The sequence below is a fragment of the Palaemon carinicauda genome, chromosome 5 (assembly GCF_036898095.1).
Source record: "Palaemon carinicauda isolate YSFRI2023 chromosome 5, ASM3689809v2, whole genome shotgun sequence".
NCBI classification, from domain to species: Eukaryota; Metazoa; Arthropoda; class Malacostraca; order Decapoda; family Palaemonidae; genus Palaemon; species Palaemon carinicauda.
The window spans coordinates 73,713,287-73,735,786 of NC_090729.1; the positions used below are offsets into that span (position 1 = coordinate 73,713,287).

Consider the following 22,500-nt stretch of genomic DNA (forward strand, 5'->3'; position numbering starts at 1 on the left):
ACACACACCAACATCACACACCCACACACACACGACACACTCACTCACACCGACCCACACACACACACACACCACACACACCACACACACACACCCCCAACACACACACACTCCACCCACACACTCACACACACACACACCCCCACCCACACACACCCACACCACAACACACCCACACACACCACCCACACACACACACACACACCCACCCACACCACACACACACCACACACCCACCCCACACACACACACCACACACACACCCTCCCAACACACACACCCACCCACACACACACAACCACCACACACACACACACACACCACCCACCCACAGCACACTACACACTCCCACAATCACTCACTACATCACCACCTCTCAAACACACACTAACCTACACACCCACCCACACACACTACACACACACACCCACCCACACACTCACACTACACTACCCACCCACTCACACACTCACATCCACCCACCACACACACACACCCACCCACTCACATCCACACCTCACCCACACACACACACACACCCACACACACACACACCCACCCAAAACACACTCACACCTCACCCACACACACACACACACACCCCCACCACACTCACAAACACACACACTACCCACCACACACACACACACACTACAACATCCCACCCACACACCACACACACACCCACCAACCCACAACACACACACACCACACCCACCCACACCCACCCACACACCACCACACTCACCACACACCGCACCCACACCTCTACACCCCCCCACACTCCACACACCACCCAACCCACCCACCACCACACACTCACACACACACACCTCACACACATCACACGACACACACAAACACTCACTACACACAATATACATCTCCCCTTCTGCCCCCCAGAAAACCCCAAACACAAACACCCCGCCCCCCAATTGGCAATACGTAACCCCCCCCAATCTGAAGTCTGACACCCAGTCTCAAACATTTGCTATTCTGTAATGATCTAGGCTATAAAGGTACATTGCACGTTGATAACAATAAAATCCTCAGTTCACAGATACGTTTCTGTTTTAAGTCTGGCATATGTGATTTTGTAATGGCTCCAGACGTACTATTTGAAAAAGGCTTCCTCACATATATGTATCCTGCTTAGTTATAAAAGGTTTGAAGTTCTCCGATAGAATGTATAAAGCGTTTGGGCCCATTAGTATATAGTTTTTAAAAGTATGATTCATAATCAATTTGAGGTTGCTTCAAAATGGATGAATGGCTTCTCTTTTCACTTCGTCTTTACAACTAATCTTTCCATGCACAATTCTATTGTTCTCTAAAGGTATTGAATAATCATGCTGCATAATTTTATTTAATGGATTGTGCTTTTATTTTATTGTGCACCATGGTTATGATGCTCCGTACTTAAACCATTATCTACTACTTGATTCTCGAGTACAGATTATAACAATGACATAAATAACAGATGGCAGCAGGACGTCAGCTTCGGATATTTCTTCTGGTCTTTGCCTGGTAAAGGGAAGTAGAAATCATAGTAGTCAACTTCAACTGGTACCACTGTTTGTTACCATATCAACTCCCCTCATTTGAAAGCGTATGACATCTTTCTCCTTCAATTTAGATATGGTAACAGTGTTTGTCCGACAGACTGTTCGACCGTGTGGACACCAAGACGATGATGTACTATTTATATTATAAATACATTAATGCTATTACCATTACTGATGCAATATGAACATCATATGAGAGGGACAGAAATATACTATGTTAATATAATGTGTTCTTATAGTGCAAATAAATCTACCATTACGATAAAAAAATAGTCATCAATAGGAGTTGGGATACCTAGGTTCCAAAATTATCCCTTGTGCTCTTATTTTCTGAAGTGGCATTTTGCTCCATTTCATAAACCTGCAATGCTATTCCATTAAGTCTTAAGAGGAACAAATATTTGTGTTCAAACAGTTTTGAAAGCAATTGGTTTTGTCTTTGAAGTACTACTGTACTAGATAGCACTATTAGTTCGAAGGTAATCCACTGCTCACAAAAGGCAGTGTACTATTCCTAAAATGACTCAAAACTTCAAGTTTAATCTTGCTTCATTTGCCTTAACTGACAAAACACTCCCACGACTCTCCAGTTCATCTTTATCTCAATATATCCTTTAGTCATTTTACAAGCATTACAGATACCAACTGTTGCTAAACTGAGGATCCCATTTAAATCGTTATGAACACTGTTCAAGACCCGTTTTATTCCTAGGTGCTCCCTCATGGTTTATAAAAACTTTGTTGGACCTTTGAATTTAAAAGTCACTCTCCTACCTAAAAAGAGGTTTAGGCCGAGATATGATTGATTAAATAGTTATGAAAGTTTTAAGATTACCCCCAAATAATTTTCCCACATCCTCCCAGTCCCTTTTAGGTGGCAGTTTTGCAACTTCTAAAACATTAAAACCTCTCTCTGCCACAGCAGTAATGATTGCTCCAAGAGATTCGCAATGGTTTTTTTTTTTTTTTTTTTTTTTTTTTTTTCAATTCAAAGGCTAGAAATTACCGGTACATAACTGGGGGCATTTGACTGCAAATTAATGCTGATGACAGTGACTAATTTATTATTCTAGGATATATAGCTCAGCATTGGGCTATATACCACTCCATGCTCATTCTACTGGGGGGGGGGAACCATGATGCTGAATTACATAAAAAGATTACAAAGGTTGAAAAGAATGATTGAAGAAACTAAATGAGAACAGAGGTAAAGTGTGTGGATTTAAAGTGTGCAGTTAGGAGCCAAAGGAATGCTACAAAGACCCTCAAGTCATGGCTACAGCAAACCATGTGAGGTGCACTCTGTATTACCCTTCAACAGGGACAGTTGTGAGTGTATAGTTTAAGGCAACAAAATCAGATGAAACAGGAATTGCTTGTCAAACTCTGATAAGCTTCTCCACCAGATTAATTAATTGCGATGCGTGACAATTCTGCCATACAAAGTTGATAACCGACAGGTACACTGTTTTGTAGTGTTCAATTTACAATAACAATCTGAAAAAAGCCAGGAATTGGGTCAAATTCTGATAAGCTCTACTCCTGATTAAAAAAATCAGGACTCTTGACAAAATCCTGCCATGCGATGTAGATTGCACAATTTTTTTTTCTACAACAGGCATTCAAGGTTTACTTGAAAATTATATTTTTCCCAACAAGGTACTGTAAATGAAAACACCTGGTAAAATAATGATATAAAAACACTTGACATTCCCAGTAGACTCGTAGAGTATTAGCATTACAATATTGTAAAACTGCATTCCATGAGGAATTGAAATCCAGAAATAAATATAAGCAAAAAATTTGAAGTCTTTATTAATAAAACCAGTGATAGGCTCCAAAATCAAGACATTAAAATCTTAGTAAAATTAAGTTACATTCCTAGTAAAATTAAGTTACATTCAAACTGAATAAAAGCACAGGTACCCTGAATTTAAATTAAAAAGCCTTCAACTTAAGAGGTCGAAGGTTAACCATTTCCTTTACGTGGTCCATTGGATAAAATCAAGCTTATATGAACATTTATTGTCAAGTTTTTCAATTCCCTTTATTGCACATAAACTATCAGATTATTTTTCTAAGATGATCTAGATTCCATATTAATAGAATTCATATGGTTTTGTAAATCAGAGTCCTCTACATTTATGCGAGGAATAACTCCTAGAGGACAAATTACTGGCGATATGTTTGCATGATTGTCTACTTCTTCCATTTGGCGATAAGAATTACTCAACACCGAAAAGCAGCTTGGTCTTCGATGATTTTCGGACAACACCAGCTCTTGGTTAGCAAGGCTCCAAACCTTCAAAATTCTCCTGTAATAACTGCAAAGTAAAAAACCAGTCTGAAAATTTCCAATGCAAAAAATAATTTCTAATGCGAGTATGTCAGTAGACAAAATACTACAAATTTTAAAAATGCCATTTTTTTTTCTTAGCTATACAAATCCAAGTAATTAAAATGAGTTACTATGGTACAGTTTTGTTACTACCAGAATTAAGGAAATCATGGGATTTTCGTAACATTGGACGTTTACGAGCATCCAATACAAGTCTAATAAGAGTGGCCGAGTTGAGTGCAACAGTCTTAGTCAAGACTTCGGGGGTGGAGGCAGCGGGGAATATAAAAATAAATGACTAAGATTGATCCGCTCATAGGAGAGGCAAGGTCAAGATGTCTGCCACATGAACAAAAGAAGAGTGACAGAGTCAATGCCCTAACAAGTTTGATTCTGTATCAAAATATAAAATATCAAAATTATCAAAATAAATTAATGCCAACAGATATCTTTACCTGCATAAGTTGTATAATAAGCTGATACTGTACTCCCAAATAAGGAAATTCTGAAGAGAACAAGGAAAAATTCACCCATTCTACTCTTAAACACATTACCCCAAGATTAAATTATGTGAAAAGGTCAACAGTGCTTGAAAGGAATGTCTCAGGCTGTTTGCTGTACAGCTACCACTGGGCCCAAAGATAAAGTGTCCAGTAAGCTATAGGTACAATCTTAAATACTATGTTGTGAAGGTGGTAAACACCTAAACTAAGGATCAAGTAGTTTTTTTGAAGAGTGTTAAGGATGCAGCAACACCACATACATCATGAGCTTTGGTAGGGGGCCCAGTCGGCACTTCTCGAAGATTCATAGGCTATAGGTAGTCAGTGAGCAGTTTCATAAAGCTTTAACATTTAGCTGACATATAAAGATTTGCAAATCTGAAAGTTCTCTTTGAACTTCTATGAGATCCAGAAGGCCATCTTGGACCTACTAGCATTAATATGGTATTTCTATTATAAAATAAATTTTTAAATATACTTACCTGGTAGTTACATATATATATAGCTTAAATCTCGCGTTTCGACGCGGCACGACAGAAAATTCAAATTCGTGGCGATCACCGCCATGACAGTAGGTGGTCATACATGAGCGCCATCTCTCGTAGGTTATCAGAACCAGTCCCAACATTCTTCAGAAATTCCATGTCTCTGTTTTCAGAGGGGAGGAGGGGGGCCTTCTATATATGTAACTACCAAGTAAGTATATGCAAAAATTTATTTTATAATAAAACTCCCATTTTTAAATATGTAACTTTCCTAGTAGGTACATATATATAGCCGATTCACACCATTGGTGGTGGGTCGAAAACCTCATCCCATTGGGAATTATTATAATTATTAATAACTACAATTAGTAGTACTAACAGTCTGGTTCTAACCTGATAAGGAAGCTGGCTTCACAATGATACTGCCTCATTTCACCTGCATTCCTTAAGAGACTCGGCAATCAACTCAGGGGGCTGTAAAAGTCTCTGTGGGGCTGCCACAAGGTCCTCGACATTAGCGTGGCTAGACCACCACCTTTACGAACCTGGCATAGCCAAGGATATTGATTCTGACGTTCTAACCTGATAAGGAAGCTGGCTTCACAATAATACTGCCTCATTTCGCCTGCATTCCTTAAAAGACTCAGCGATCCACTCAGGGGGCTATAAAGTCTCTTGGGGCTGCCACAAGGTCCTCGACCTTAGTGTGGCTAGACCACCACCCTTGCAAACCTGGCATAGCCAAGGATACTGATTCTGACCACCTACTCCAAAATCTTTTTTTTTTTTTAAACTAGCTTGAGTTGCATCCCAGACTGACGGAAGGTTGCGACAACCTTCACAGACAACCTGTGAACACATTAAAACTAATTTGCTTTACATCCCAGACTGACGGAAGGCTGCGACAACCTTCACAGACAACCTGTGAACACAAGTACAAGAAAAAAGGCAAGTGTATATATCAAGTTATTGGGAAGAGGCAGTAGACCCTTCTCCAACTATGAAGCCGGAGGTAACGTACGGACCCAGGGAACAGCAATCCTCATACTGGGTATGGACATCTTTGAGATAACAGTCTGTGAAGATTGATTTACTTCACCAGAAAGTAGGCTCCAAAATAGACTTCAATTACCTATTGTGTTTGTAAGCCATAGAAACTGCTCCAGCTCTAACCTCGTGTGGTTTTACCTTAAGGATAGGGAAAACTTCTTACTCAAAATCCTGGAGTGTTTCCCTTATTAAATCCTTCATGAAAAAAACCAGGGTATTCTTTGATAAAAGGCAAAGAGGGCTTTTTAACTGAGCATCAGAGGCTGTCTGTCTCGTCTTTGAAAAGGATGCCTAGCTGAAGGGAGCAAATTGCATTGTCTCCATTAAAGCCCATCTTCTTGCTGATGGCTTTTAACTCTCCTAATCTTTTGATTGTAGCCAATGAAATTAGGAAAAGTGTCTTCTTGATAGATACTTCCAAGACGCGTTGTCCAACTGTACAAACCTACTTGAGGTTTAAAAGGCCAGGACTACATCCAGGTGCCACGAGGAGTTTGGAGTGTCCTTCCTCTTGGTCGTCTCAAAAGATCTAAGGAGATCTGAGAGATCCTAGTTACCTGACACGCCAATGTGTCTGTTACAAAAGACGGAGGTTAGTATGCTGCGGTAACCATTGATGAAAGGCACAGCTAGCTTCTCTTTTGTACGCAGATACAACAGAAAACTCTGCTATATTGGCTATAGAGGTATTGGAGGAGGAGAGTCTATCATTCCTGCACCACACTCTAAATATGTCCCACTCGGATTAGTAAACCCTAGTAGTGGTAATGATCTGGGGGTATCTACCAGCCACTCCATCTCCACAACCCAATGTCTCATGGGCCAAAAAGGAGCTATCATGGTCATGCGGACATTGGGTGAATCCCTGAAGCTTTTTAGGACTCTGTCCAGGATCTTGAATGGAGGAAAAGCGTACACTTTTAGACCTTCCCAGTTCAGAAGAAAAGCGTCCACTGCAACTGCTTCCTGCTCTGGTACTGAAGAGAAAAATAGCGGCAACCTCTGTGATTTGTGAGGTGAAGAGGTCTATCGAGTGTTGCCCCCACAACATCCAAAGGCTGGTGCACACCTCGTGATGTAGGGTCTTTTCTGCAGTAAGAACTTGCCTTCTTCTGCCGAGCCGATCCGTCGTGATTTTTTTCTCCCCTTCTATGCAGTGAGTAATCAGGGCTTGGTGAATGGCCACTAGCTCTGATATTTATGTGTCATTTCCTCAGACTATCTACAGATCCCTGCCGAGAATCGTATGTGTCAAACAGGGACGAAATCGACCTCTCTAGTTCAGACAGACCAGACACTTGAAAAGCACGCTGTGTGCGCGAACTAAACCGTGTGATGATTGCTGCAAGGGATCGTCAACCGTAGCCGGGTGACCACCAGGGGTAAGTCATTGCAACATTTCCAGAGTGCCTTTAGCATGATCTGAACCGATCATCATCCCCAGAAAAATGAAATTCTGTGAGGGTGTCAGTTAAGATTTGGCCAGGTTACCATCAGACCTAACTGTTGCATTAAGGCATTATCCCTTTTAGAGCCTCCAGACACTTTACTTGTGATTCTGCTCTGAGTGGTCAGTCATCCAGGTATAAAGAAAATCCTTACTCCCTTTATGTGAAGCCATGGAGCCACGTTGGACATCACCCGGGTAAAAACGTAGGGAGTCATGCTCAGCCTAAAACAGAGTGGTTTGAACTGATAATGGTCTCCAGGAACACTAGCCTTAGAAATTTTCTGTGGTCCGGGTGTATCGAGATATGGAAATTCGCGTCCTGCAGATCCAAAGACACTATCCAGTCTCCCTGTTTGTTGCCTGTAAGGACTGACACTGAAGTTTCCATGGCAACTTTTACTTAGCTAACAAACTTGTACAATGGACTGACGTCCAGAACAGGTTTTCATCCCCTGGATACAGAGATGTTAACACTGTCAGAAGTTATTTTTTTTTTTTTAAATGAGCGGTCTGTAATGAATCCTGAGATTCGTCTTCTAATTCGGCTAATGGAACAGATTCCCTGATTCAAATGAGTAGGAGACAAAACCGCGTCATCCTGTCGGTTATTGTCTTCCAAAAATAATTCATCTTGTCCTGAAGAAATCGCGTGAAGGATATCATCCAATTGCGAAGAGGCATCACGTTTATGTACTGTAAGCCTCGAGGGAGAGACAGGTTCCAGTGCTTCCAGCATAAGATCATCATGCTGTAAGGAAGCATCAACATCTGTAAACCCATGCGAGGGAAAATCTTGATCGCGTGCGTCCAGCATGCGTTCAGCATGTTTTATGTCAACAGCGTGACGCGAGGGAGCGTTAGTTGCACGTTCAGAAAATCGCGAAGGAGAAAAAACTTGTCTATCCTGTTGCGAGGACAAGTCCCGACTATATGAGTCCTTCATGGGTCCAGATTGAGACTCTTGTATGATTCCATGAGAGGTATTAGTCTAATGTATGCGTCCCGAATGCCGTGAGTCTGCCGCGAGCAAGCGTTAGTATCGCGTCCAGTCAATCGCAAAGAAGAGACAACTGTTTGCCTATAGTGACGTGGACCAAAACCCGACTGCATGCGTCCAGCATATGTCCAGACTGCCGCATGCGTCCACTTTGCCATGGGTTTCCAGACTGCTGCATACATCCATATTGCCGTGAGCTATCAAGCGTGTCGCATGCATCTCACATGAGCGATAGTCTCGCGTTCCGCAGATCGCGAAGGCGAAACAATTGCTTGTCTATAGTGACGTGGGGACAAAACCTGACAGCATGCGTCCAGCATATGTCCAGACTGCCTCATGCGTCCAGGTTGCCGTGAGCTTCTAGACTGTTCAGAATGCCGTGAGCTGCCGTATGCATCCACCTTGTCGCAACGCGAGCTGATCGCTGCGAGGGAGCGTTGCTAAGTATCTGAGAAATACGCTGTCCGATAATATTGGAAGACCGTTTTCTTGGTCTATTGCCGTCCCTAAATTCTTTTAGACGCGATTTTTCTACCCGAGAATCGTAAGCGTCCAACAGAGACGAAATCGACCCCTTTAATTCAGACAACTAAGATACATGATGAGCGCCGTGTGCGCTAACTGAACGACTTACTGATCGCTGCGAGGTATCATCAACTGTCGATACTTCCAGCGCGCCTTGTGCGCGATCTGAACCGTGTATCGATTGTTGTGAGAGATGGCTTGAACGTTTTGGTTGGCACCAACCACGTCACTGTTTTGCGTCGTCCGACGAAGACGCAGACATTTTAACCTCTCCTTTCCTGTGGCGAGGGGGAGCGATCTGGGGATCGTCAACATGATCGCTAGAAGGGACGTCCATTCGCTAATCAAGGTCTGACATATCCTTTGGCCTTTCGACATTCCTTCTCCCAGGGGTTGTGGAGCATGGAAGAGGTCCCGGGCTGGGATTATGATCGACACGAACGGACGCACCCTCCACTGCACTGACATAGAACACTAGCACTTTTAATTATTTCACATTAGATCTTAATAGACCTTCCCGTTGCATGAGATTATACTCTTTTGTCAAGGGCTAAAAAGAAAATACAATAGGATAAATGATTAATATTAGTATTCTCAAAATCGAAATATAAAATAACGATACAAGTAATTGTGAAAACAAAAAAAAAGATTGTCAAGAGTACTAAGTATCGTAGATTGACTGCATTGCGTCATTTATGTGCCATTGAACACTAGCGCTTTAACCATTTCACATTAGATCTTAATAGACCTGCCCATTGCGAGATTATCCTCTTTCGCCAAGGGCCAAAAAGAAAATACAATAGGATATATGAATAATATTAGTATTCTCAAAAGCGAAATATTAAATAACGATACAAGTATTGTGAAACAAAAACAATCGTTTAAAATCTGACATCTCCTTTAGCAATACTACGAGCGTAAAATGACTGTACGCTCAAGAAAACTCTAAATTGATTTTCGATTAGGACAAATATATACTTGAAAATAATATATTTCCCTACATTATAAACATACTTATGCTTAGTAAGCTAATATTTTAAAAATTTCTTGCAAGAAAAGAAAATATTCACATAATGCAAGTCATACTAAAAAGACTACGTCACAGGAATGTGACCTCATCACGATGGCGGACTGAATTCCTTCAAGGTATTCAGATTCCGCTTTGCTAAGAGTTTAGTCACAAAATAGTGACATCACAATGTTTTAATGTAGAAATATCTTTTCTTCCATTATAACTAAGAGTTGTTCGTTAATAAAGTAGGGGGAAAATCTTTGATCCCTCAATGTACGAACATAGAAAGAAAAACAAATACATACATGCCCATCTTGAAAAACAAGTTAAATTAAACTGTCCAAGTTGGACCAGCAAAATACACTATCCAATACAATATCTTCGATAGTTGAAAGGCAGCGAAAGTCATTAACAATAATCAGACAAAAGGTACTTCACCAAATTGTAGAATGAAATATATCCACGAAATGAATTCCCGAGGTGTTGACTCTATCAACGACAGAATTTCTGAAGAATGTTGGGAATGGTTCTCATAACCTATGAGAGATGGCGCTCATGTATGACCACCTACTGTCATGGCGGCAATCGCCATGAATTTGAACTTTGTCGTGCCGCGTCGAAACGAGAGAAGTTACTTATTTAAAAATTAGGTTCTTTGATTCCCTGACCTCCTTCTGCACTTCATTGATCGAGCAGAACAGGGGAAAGGCATAAATGTCCAATTGTTCCACTGGTCTTGGAATGCATCTTCTATTATTGCATCAGAGTCTGGGATTAATGAGCAATAGACCCAAGTTTGTTGTTACAAAGGGTATGGCAAAATTGTCTATTATCGAGGGAACTCCCTTAAAATCAAGGGATTATTTCCTACTTGAGGATGCAAAGACCATTCTGAATTAACCAATATCCCCAATTGGTTGTTTGTTTGCTATCGATTTCTTTTCCAGGATAAAACTGGTGTCTTCCCACTGCAAGTTGGCATAGCAGATGGATACTGATCAGCCCTGTTCATTTATATAGGAAACTACAGAGATGTTGTCGCTCATCAACAGCTGAGCGACCCATTATAGTCTCTGAAAAGTGAATAATGCTATGTACTCCACTTTAATTTCCCGATAGTCTATCTAGGAGGTCTTAAACTCCAGAAACCATATCCCTGATATTTGTTCTTTCTGCAGGCTATCTCCCCAATCCCTGGAGAGAAGCATCTTTAAAGTATAACCCTGTAGGTGTTCCAGCCAACTGGTTCTCTTCTTGCAACCACCACAAGAGCTGTTCTCACTGCTAGGAGGACTTTTACCTGAGATATGGAGTGATGTTTGTAACCATGAAAAGCAATGAGCAAAGATGCATCCTCCTGAAGAGGACTAGCTTTTAGAGGCAAGATGCTCTAAGTTTCTGCCAGAAACGAGGAGAAAAGAGCAGAGAAGACTCCATTTTGAGAAAAGTTGCTGCCACTAGTTTGAACCTTTGAACTTTATCTGAAGATGGAAACACTTGCTTGGACAGAGTACATTCAACCCCAATTACTGAAGGCATCTCCAAGGAATAAAGTTTGACTCTCTAGATTTAGTTGGATCCCCAGTACTCGGCAAAAATCTAGATACCTGTGGCGTATGAGTCATGATCTTTATTCTGCCAAGAGAAGCCAGTCATCTAGGTATCTCAGGAGCCTTATCCCCATGGTATGAGGCTAAGATGAGACTAGTTAATATATGCAGACCAAAGGATAGCACCCTGAATAGACAGATCTTGTCTCTGAAAAGGAATCTTGGCATTTATTTAGGTGTGATGTACAGGGACCTAAAGTATGCCCCTTTCAGATTTATGGTCGGCAGGAGTCATTCTTTCTGATAACCTGAAGAACTGTGCTCTGAGTTTCCATCTTCAACCTCATTTGGAGCACAAACTGGTTCAAGCGGGAAAGGTCTAGGACAGGTCTTCAACCACTAGTCAACTTTTCCACCAGGAATAGGTTGCTGTAAAGCCTGAGGGCCTGACTAAAGCCTCCTCTATGGCTTTCTATGCAAGCATCAGACACTTCTTGTTCCAGTAATAGGTCTTTCCATGTTCACGTAAAATGAGGGATCACCGGAGTCTGAATCAATGGAGGGTGGTAGCTCATGAATAGGACACGGTACACTGAGCAAAACACTTCTTAGGCCCAGGAATCCACTCCAAAGAACTGCCACCTTGCCCAGTGACTTCTCGGGTATCTCGCTACTGGTGGCAAGTCCAAGGGCCTGCCTTCCCAAAAGGGAGCCTTGGTTACCTCTGCTCCTTCGTCCAGGGAATGTCCTCTGCGACGAAAAGTAGTAGTAAACCTGTCATGTCTCTTCGAAGATAGAGTATTATCTGGCTCTGGAAGCAAACAATGCTGCTGATACTGCTTAAAGGGTAAGGCTTATGCACCTGTTGGTAGAAGGATGGGGTGCCCAACTGAGGTAGAGGCCCTTCTCCATGGAGGAAAAAAAAAAAAAAAAAAAAAAAAAAAAAAAAAAAAAAAAAAAAAAAAAGTGCGCCTAGATCTTTCATACTTCTCATCGATGGCTGCCACTTCACCAGGAAGTAAGGAGTACGTTATCCATGATACTAAGAGCGAGGAAAAAGCATCTCTGGGAGCCATCTATTTAGTAAGTTTTTTTTATCACTGCATCACTCCTTTTGAAAAAAATTCCCACAGGAGTTAATCTGATGAAGAATAAACTCTTCACAGATCTTTTGCTCCTGACCTGCACTGTCTCTACAAATGGTTTCTTGGTCTCTGGGTTCTTTAGGATCTCTGAAATAGCTAAGAAGGACACAGCTCTTGAGCAGACCTGGAATGCTGACACGGCAGCAACCTCCTATTTTGCATTTCTGAAGCTGAAAGGTAGAAGGAAGGAAAAAAGCTCGTTTCTCGAGATACCAGGAGTTAAGCAACATCCAGATCTACCAGCAGAGAGTTCAGATGTAACAGAGTCGACTTAAAACTTTCTCTGGCTCGACTGGGCAGGGGTAGGCAGTTTAGACAGTCTACTTTACCGCAGCGGGTTCTTATTTGCCGATATTTGTTTATCAAGCCGAATTGTCTCGAGCCTGTTTACAAAGACTTAAAATTTGTGATGCATTTTCTATGAACCTGTTAATACTTTATCAACAGTGCATCTCTTACTCGTGACCTGGTCACAACAGGGATCACCAAGACCAAGTTTCTCGATCAGATTCATGATCTTCGTAGTGCGATGTATCAGCTGGGCCAGAATCCACCACTTCCTAAGAGGCTACAGTACTCCAATGTGATAATAGGTCCAAGGAGTCTGTTCCATCGAGTCGTTAATCGTGATAGGAGCTAGCATCCTATGTTCTATTATGTCTCATCGCCACCACTAGGATCCTGAATATAGGAAAATGTTTTAGCCTTGCTTGGGATTTCTTTCCTCCCCCTCTTTGAATCTGAAAATTGGGAAGAAAAACTTGAAAAGGGCAACTGTGAGCCCTGATTATTTCTGTTGAATGACCCATATCAAAATAAGTTGGCAGCAGCCAGGATGGTTTTGTATCCTCCTCTGACCATGAACGTTGTGGGGAATGAGTCTGATGTATTCCATCTGGAACATTTAATGTCTAGGGGTTGAATAATAATAATGTGAATGATCTCCTTCCCCTCCGAGGGCCGACTTCAAATTGTAGAAATATAAACACTAGGAAAAGGTGGGCAAGGATTTGCCACCTTTTCCACCCCATAGTCCTCAAGGATGCACTTCTTAGGCCCAGAGATCCACCCCGAAGAACTCCCATCTTGCCCAATGACTTCTCAGGTATTCCGCTACTGGTGGCAAGTCCGAGGACCTGCCTTTCCAAAAGCGAGCCTTGGTGACCTCTGCTTCTTTGTCCAGGGAATGTCCTCTGCGACGAATAGAAGTAGCAGTCTGGTCATGTCTTTTTGAAGATAGAGTATTGTCTGGCTCTGGAAGCAAGCAATGCTGCCGATACTGCTCAAAGGGCAAGACTTATGTATTGTTGGTAGGAGCGAGGTAGAGGCCCCTCTCAGGGGAGAAAAAAAAAAAAAAAAAAAAAAAAAAAAAAAAAAAAAAAAAAAAAAAAAAAAAAAAAAAAAAAAACCTAGATCTTTCATACTTCTCATCGATGGCTGCCACTTCACCAGGAAGTAAGGAGTATGTTATCCATGATAATTAAGAGTGAGGAAAAGAGCATCTCTGGGAGCCATCCATTTAGTAAGTTTATCACTGCATCTATCCTTTTAAAAAAAATTCCCCCAGGAGTTAATCTGATGAAGAATAAACTCCTCACAGATCTTTTGCTCCTGACCTGCACTGTCTCTACAAATGGTTTCTTGGTCTCTGGGTTCTTTAGGATCTCTGAAATAGCTAAGAAGGACACAGATCCTGACCAATGGTCAAGCTAAGAGCAGACCTGGAATGCTGACATGGTAGCAACCTCCTATTTTGCATTTCTGAAGCCGAAAGGTAGAAGGAAGAAGAAAGCTTGTTTCGAGACTCGAGGAGTTAAGTAAGCAACATCCAGATCTACCAGCAAAGAGTTCAGATGTGACAAAGTTGACTTTAAACTTTCTCTGGCTTGACTGGGCAGTGGTAGGCAGTTTGGACAGTCTACTTTACCGCAGCGAGTTCTTATTTGCCGAAATTTGTTTATCAAGCAAGCCGAATGTGTCTCGAGCCTGTTTACAAAGACAAAATCTGTGATGCGTATTCTATGAACCTGTTAATATTTGTCAATAGTGCATCTCTTATTCGTGACCTGGTCACAACAAGGATCACGAAGACCAAGTTTCCCGATCATATCCATGATCTTCGTGAAGTGCGATGTATCAGCTGGGCCAGAATTCACCACTTCCTAAGAGGCTACAGTACTCCAATGTGATAATAGGTCCAAGGAGTCTGTTCCATAGAGTCTTTAATCGTGATAGGAGCTAGCATCCTATGTTCTATTATGTCTCATCGCCACCACTCTAGGATCCTGAATATAGAAAAAAATTTTAGCCTTGCTTGGGATTTCTTTCCTCCCCCTCTTTGTATCTGAAAATTGGGAAGAAAACTTGAAAAGAGCAACTGTGAGCTCTGATTATTTCTGTTGAAGGACCCATATCAATAAGTTGGCAGCAGCAAGGATGGTTTTGCATCCTCCTCTGACCCTGAACCTTGTGGGGAATGAGTCGGATGTATCCCATCTGGAACGTTTTATGTCTAGGGGTTGAATTATAATAATGAGAATGATCTCCTTACCCTCCGAAGGCTGACTTTGAATAGTGTAGAAATATCAACAGTAGGAAACGGTGGGCAAGGATCTGCCACCTTTTTCACCCCTAGTCCTCAAGGATGCAGCTTCTAAAAAGGAGGGAAAGTTTTCTTTGTGGCAATACAGACCGTGAAATAAGTGATGTTTGCTAATTTATTCCATTTACCTGACACAAGATTTTCCTAGCCTCACATTTTGCACAACATAAGTAAAATAGTAGCATGTTGTCTACTTGTCTCGTCTGTGGTCATGTCAGTGCTTCCAGTTAGCATGCACTCTGAAAGCATGCGTGTAGTGACTATTATTCTCCCTTTGTGTATCTGGAACAAAATGTGCACTGGCCTGTGGATGCAGAGATAAAACTGTAATTTCGAATTTAGAGAAGCCTCCACATTGGATGCCGGGAATTCATATGAAAAGGAAAAAGAAGAAGCCTTCTTTAATAAAAGAAAAAATTCCTTATGTGTAGAATACCTCACTATAGCGCCTTTCCATACTTAAAGGCCAGGGTCGCCCTTTGCTCATACAGTAATGGCAAATAATAGAATCCCTCCAGCAATGCTGACTCTTTGCCTGGAAGCACACTCATAGGAGTAGATAGGGGATCAGAGTTTTTATTAACTGAAGCAATAGATACTGTAAGGACAACGTCTTACAACAATTGCAGCATTATCATCTTGGTATATATTATTCTGTACATATTTATTCAGTCCGGCGCAGAATCATCTGCCCTTCATTTTTATGTACATTTTATGATTATATGTCAAGCTTGGGCTTTCATATTTATTGTAATGTTAACTGTAGAAAACACAAATGCCCCACATTTTTAACCTGTTCGCGGTCGGTCAGTCACCTTGCTACACTGCCATCCGCACAAGTCAATGTACTTTCCCCGTGTCTTAAATAAAGCATCATTTGTCTATGGCCTGTCATCTCGAACCCTCACAACTGGTGACCCTGGAGTTTCCCTTACAAACTTACAACGGCGATTTAAAAAAAAAAAAAAATAGTTTGGGCTCGCGACTCCATTCACCTCAACGCCATTAACGCACTTAAGGTAAAAGTGATTTTGCATTTTGGCATCGGCAAAACTTTGCCACAGAGTTTCCCTTAACGGACTTCCAACAGCGATTCATTTAGAAATGATTTGGGCTCGCAACTTCACATACCCCAATGCCACTAACTGACTAATTATGGCGCAAAGCAGTTTGCGTTCAGACGTTTCCAAAAGCAGTTTTGCCCCGGTAATTAAAGACTACTCGACTGCTCAGAATTCCTATTCCGTTAACAGACTTAATACGGCTCACTACCGAGTTTCGGAGTGTGGGGTCAGATGACAGATTCAGAAGTCGACAGTACCTCGCCCCTTGCAACTGAAGGGCACGGCGCGATAACACAAATGGATACACAAATGTCGATGGGACAAATTGCAGCTGCCTCCCTTCACACCGGATGCATCGACGGTATGGTTCCAGCGTACGAAGTCCCACTTCAGGCTGGCAAACATTACCAACGAGAAAAAAAAACCAGATATGGCGACTGTAATGTTGACACCAGATACTTTTAAAAGTATTTCCCTCTGGCTGAAACAGAGGCCGGGACCCACGAGGTACAGCGACCTAAAAGAAACCGACGGAGTATAAGTGAACCCTCGCTACTTCGCGGTTCAACCATCGCGGATTCACCACTTCGCGGGTTTTTACCATAACCCATATATATTTACATATCGCGGATTTTCCGGAAAATTCGAAAATACCGCGAAATCTGAAGACAACCAAATACGATATTTTGTTACCTGTAATTCCATTAATACTGTAATTAGTAATATCTGCTCTTACTGATTGTTAATTGCATTACATATGATATATAATTCAGCACAGAAAGAAATAAAACACGAAAAGAGAATGTGATCATACGATAATACAGTACTGTATACAGTACGTAGTAAAATTAAATCGAACATGAAACGCAAATCAGATGCAGTCATACCATATTAGAATGGTGTAAGGCTGCTGATGGCTACTATACTACAAATGTAATGGATGTGCATCTTTTCCATGGTTCTTTTGTATGCACAGTATACGTACATAGTACTGCATCCAATAATATTCTTTGTTGCAAAAATCACATTTCGAATAAGCGTACGAGAGAGAGAGAGAGAGAGAGAGAGAGAGAGAGAGAGAGAGAGAGAGAGAGAGAGAGAGAGAGAGAGAGAGCATCCTACAAAAGAATAAAATAGCATACGTTAAGCTATTACGTGTATTATTGTTATATTATTATTATTGTTGTTAATAAAATTATTATTGTTATTATTATCATTATTATTATTATTATTACTGTATTATTATCATACGATAATTCAGTACTGTATACAGTACGTAGTAAAATTAAATCGAACATGAAACGCAAATCAGATGCAGTCATACAATATTAGAATGGTGTAAGGCTGCTGATGGCTACTACTGTACGTACAGTACTACAAATGTAATGGATGTGCTTTTCCATGAATCTTTTGTATGTATACGTACGTAGTACAGTACTGCATCCAATAATATTCTTTGTTGCAAAAATCACATTTCGAATAAGCGTACGAGAGAGAGAGAGAGAGAGAGAGAGAGAGAGAGAGAGAGAGAGAGAGAGAGAGAGAGAGAGAGAGAGAGAGAGAGACACACACACATCCTACAAAAGAATAAAATGCTGTAGCATACGTAAAGCTATTAAATATTGTTATTATTATTGTTGTTGTTGTTAATAAAATTATGATTGTTATTATTATTATCATTATTATTATTATTATTACAGTGCTGTACTGTATTATTATCATTACAGTATTTATTATTATTATTAATACGTACGTACGGTATGCGCAGGGTATCTTGTATGAGTTGGTAACCTACGCATCATATACTGTAAGACGGGTTGTGATTGGTTCTAGCGCTGATAGATGACGAATCAGAACTCAAGTTTTGTTATCTAGCCTGTGATTGGTGTTTTGCCATCATCTCCAGCTTCCAGCATCTAGGTTCTCGCGGGCCCGGGTCATCCACTCTCTGTTCCCGCGTATCGCTGAGTAGACGTTCTTAAGTTTGTGAAGTTTGCAGTAATCTGTGCTGTGTGCGACCTTTTTAAGTTGAACTTTTTGTCAAATCCTACTGTACAATGGCTCCCAAGCGTTCTGCTTCTACTAAGGCTGGTAGTGAGCCTAAACGCCACCGAAGGATGATGACGATTGCTGAGAAGGTTACGCTTCTCGATATGTTAAAAGATGGTAGAAGTTACGCGTCCGCTGCGCGCCATTTTGGGATCAACGAATCTACTGTTCGCTATATCAAGAAGGACGAGGCGAACATTAGAAAGACGGCTGCAATCACCTTTAGCAGATCAGCGAAGCGAGTCGTTACAACGCGTAATAAAACGATCGTACGCATGGAAGGTGTTTTAGCTGTGTGGATTGCCGACTGCCGGAAGAAGAACATAGCCTTGGATACGAACACCATCCGAACAAAGGCTTTGAGCTTGTATCAGAATTTTGCTGCAAAGGAACCTCAAGACGACGACGGCAACCATGCTGAAGAAGATGATGATGCAGATGATCCTCAACCAGGGACATCCACTGATTCCCAGCCTCAGAAACGTTTTTCCGCCAGCAAAGGATGGTTCGCGAAGTTTCAGAAACGCTTCGCTCTGAAAAGCGTTTCCCTACATGGCGAGGCTGCTTCGGCTGACACTGCCGCTGCTGAAACTTACGCGAACCAGACATTCAAGAATATTATCGCCGAAGGTGGATACAAGCCGGAACAAGTCTTTAATATGGATGAGACCGGCTTGTTTTGGAAGAGAATGCCGTCGCGAACTTTCCTGTTCAAAGAGGAAGCCAAAGCCTCTGGCTTTAAAGCATTCAAGGATCGCGTTACCCTCGTGATGTGTGGCAATGCTGCTGGATTTTTGCTAAAGCCGGGGCTTATTTATAAGTCGAAAAATCCTCGCGCTTTGAAAAATAAAAATAAGAATCTCCTTCCCGTGTACTGGATGCATAATCAAAAAGCATGGATTACGAAGATGCTGACCTCCAACTGGTTCCATCAGTGTTTTATCCCGCAAGTCAGCAAATATCTCTTAGAGAAGGGCTTGCCATTCAAGATCCTTCTCCTTATGGATAACGCTGGTGGACACGCAACTGACCTGTCGCGTGAGGGCGTTCAGGTTGAGTTCCTGCCACCCAACACCACATCATTAATTCAACCGATGGACCAGGGGGTTATCAGGGCATTCAAGGCCCTCTACACGAAGAACACCTTGGCGGACCTCGTTGCGTGTGTGGATGCTGCCCAAGATGATGAGGATGAAGATTTTAACTTGAAGGCGTACTGGCGGCAGTATACCATAGCCACGTGCCTGCAGAATATTCAGAAGGCACTTCAAGAGATGAAACTTGCAACTGTGAATGCGAGCTGGAAGAAGTTGTGGCCCCAGATTGTTTACGACGACGAGGGATTTACACCTGCTGAAATCCAACACTCTGCAATACGCAAATCTGTGCAGTTGGCTGCCATAATTGGAGGTGACGGGTTTGGCGACATGACGACTGAAGACGTCGACGAGTTGTTGGACTGCCATTCCCAGCCCTTAACTGACGCAGACCTCGAAGACCTGACGAAATCGGCAAGCGAAGAAGAGAGTGAAACCCAGGAAGAGACCCAAGAAAATGTCGAAGAAACGGGCTTAACATTAGAACGGCTTGCCAAGGCCTGCAACCATGCGAAGGAGTTGAAAGAAATGTTGCAAGAGTGGGACGAGGATATGGTTCGGTCGATGCAATTCTGCAACAAGGTTGATGACAATGACTCCCTACAAGATGCTCTTAGATCGAAAAAAGAAGCAGCGGCAACAACTTCCGATCACAATGTTCTTCCAGCCTCGCAAAAAAGAGCCAGTTCCTCCTGCTAGTACGCCTTCGGAAGAAATTGAAGAAGTTTCCCAGAAAGAAGTTGAAGAGGTGTCCCAGGAAAAGACACCTCCGTCTGAAGAGACGTAAAATACTACCTGGCTGCACAGTAGAACATCATCAGCTTCATCATCATCATTTCTACTGTGCAGCAAATTCATCGCCATCATCATTCAAGTTTTTCTTCAACTTCTTTCGTGGCGAGTACAGTAACAATCTTTATTTTTTACTTTAATATTCTCACATTCTAAAACTGTATTTGTGCCTGTTTTATAGTTTAGTACTGTACGTACTGTATGCATTAAGTTAAAGGGAAGGTTTTAAAAGTCTATATGTTGTAACCTATCATATTTTTTTTGTTTAAAATTTACATTTACATATGTCAATCAATCAATCAATCAATCAATCAATCAATCAATCAATCACACACTCTCTCTCTCTCTCTCTCTCTCTCTCTCTCTCTCTCTCTCTCTCTCTCTCGTAAATTGTTTTCCTGCTTTGCTACGTACAATATGTACTGTACAGTACTGTATGATTTTATATAGATACGGTAAATTATATTTGTAAGGCAACATATTTTGTAAATGCTTTTACTGTAAATACTGTACTGTATCATTATTTATCACTATCATCATGCGCGTTAAATGCCTTGTTTGTTCTGAGCGTGGTTGTTTACTGAGCGTACAGTACTTTATGACGCCGTCGTTTCAGGCGGCGTCATAAAGAAAAACATTTCATTTGGAAGTCCTAAGAAAAATACGTAAAGTAAAACATTGGTAATAAAAAAATCAACATACTGTATAATCAATATAATCGATGCAAAAACTAACCTATACATATATGTGTACACTAAATGAGTTTGTTTCTTCATTATGATCAGAGATGAACGTAAACAAAACATTGGTTGCCATTTTTTATCGTGCTTTTTAGGTGTTTAGGAAACGCATGACAAATTCGCCTTTAATATTTGTGCCTGTTTTAGTTTAGGGTGCTGTAGTACATGCATTAAGTGTTCTGTACATTAAAGGGTGGTTTGTTAACAGTACTACGTACAAGGGAAGGTTTTAAAAGTCCGAATATACATGTTAAATATATAGGTAAATATGATGTCACTACTTCGCGGAATTTCACCTATCGCGGCCGCGTCTGGAACCTATCTACCGCGATAAACGAGGGTTCACTGTAAGACCAGGTTCACTGTAAGACCACCTGGTACCCGAGGGCCCAGCGAGCCCTCGACCTGAAGACGCCACCCATCGGCTACACCTGTCCCTCGGCAGCCTCAGACGAACTGATGGACCTCCTCCAGCTGAACGAACTCATCAGCGATGGGCGGCACAGGGAGATGTGCCTGTCAAGGGAGATCTTTCTCCATCACCTTCCCCAAAGCATCCGCGTCCAGTTGGAGGGCGCCGAGGACATTGACACGCCGTCAATGGTTGAGAAGGCCAAGAAACTTCACCTGGCAGCCCGGGCTGCCAGATACACCGCCACCCGCCTCCGTCAACACTGTCACGGAGAAGACCGAAGATTATCCTGTAGAGCCAGATGAGGTGGGGGTCAACGCGGTCCATGGCGGGAGATTCCAGAACTCCCGCTCTCGTCTCCCACCTCATCAACAACAGCAGCAGCAGCAACGCCAGCAGTCCCCCATAGCGGAAGCAATGGGAAGACCACTACCACAAGTGGTCCCGACTTTCCCAGATAGTGCTATTTCCACCTAGTATGGGGGAAAGAGGCATTAAGTGTGTCCAGCCATGTGCCCATCCAAAAAACTAGATGGGCGACCGCGTCAACAAGCAACCGTGGAGCAGGCGAAGCCCGATCACATGGGCTTCTACATCCTGAACGTCGACTCAAGAAAAAGGTTCCTGGTGGATACCGGCGCTACAGTGTCTACTTTCCCACCCTCGAAGGATGACCGCGGCCTCCCTCAGATGACAGGGCGGCCCTGGTCGCCGCAAATGGCAGCCCCATCACCTGTTACAGGACGAGGACACTGAAGATATCCATCAAGGGCCGAGATTACAACTGGCCTTTCCTGATCGCAGACGTCAAGGTGCCCCTCCTAGGCACCGGTTTCCTTGCTCACCACGGACTGCTGGTAGATGCGAGTCACAAACTACTAGTCTACCAGGATTCATTCCAGTCCCACCACCTCTCCAGCAGGCCTAGCCTTCCAAGGGTGTGTTCAGTCATGCCCCATGAATACGGCCGCCTGCTGCAGGAATTCCCATTAGTCTTCAAACCCGAGCTTCACCAACTGAAAGGGGTCCCTGCCAAGCATGAGATATTTCACCATATCTCAAAAACAGGCCACCCAACCCATTGCAGGTTTAGACTCCTCCCACCGCAGAAGCTACAAGACGCC

At 42.3% G+C, this 22,500-nt stretch overlaps 1 protein-coding gene across 1 annotated transcript in view; it reads right to left on the reverse strand.

Annotated features, from left to right (window-relative positions):
- Window positions 1–3,642: 3,642 nt before the first annotated feature.
- The window catches only part of LOC137640973 (snurportin-1-like), a 156,365-nt gene continuing 137,507 nt past the window's right edge, over window positions 3,643–22,500 (reverse strand). The window contains exon 6 of the mRNA XM_068373430.1: window positions 3,643–3,909. Coding sequence (XP_068229531.1) covers window positions 3,643–3,909 — 267 coding nt within the window. The remainder of the gene's footprint in view (window positions 3,910–22,500) is intronic.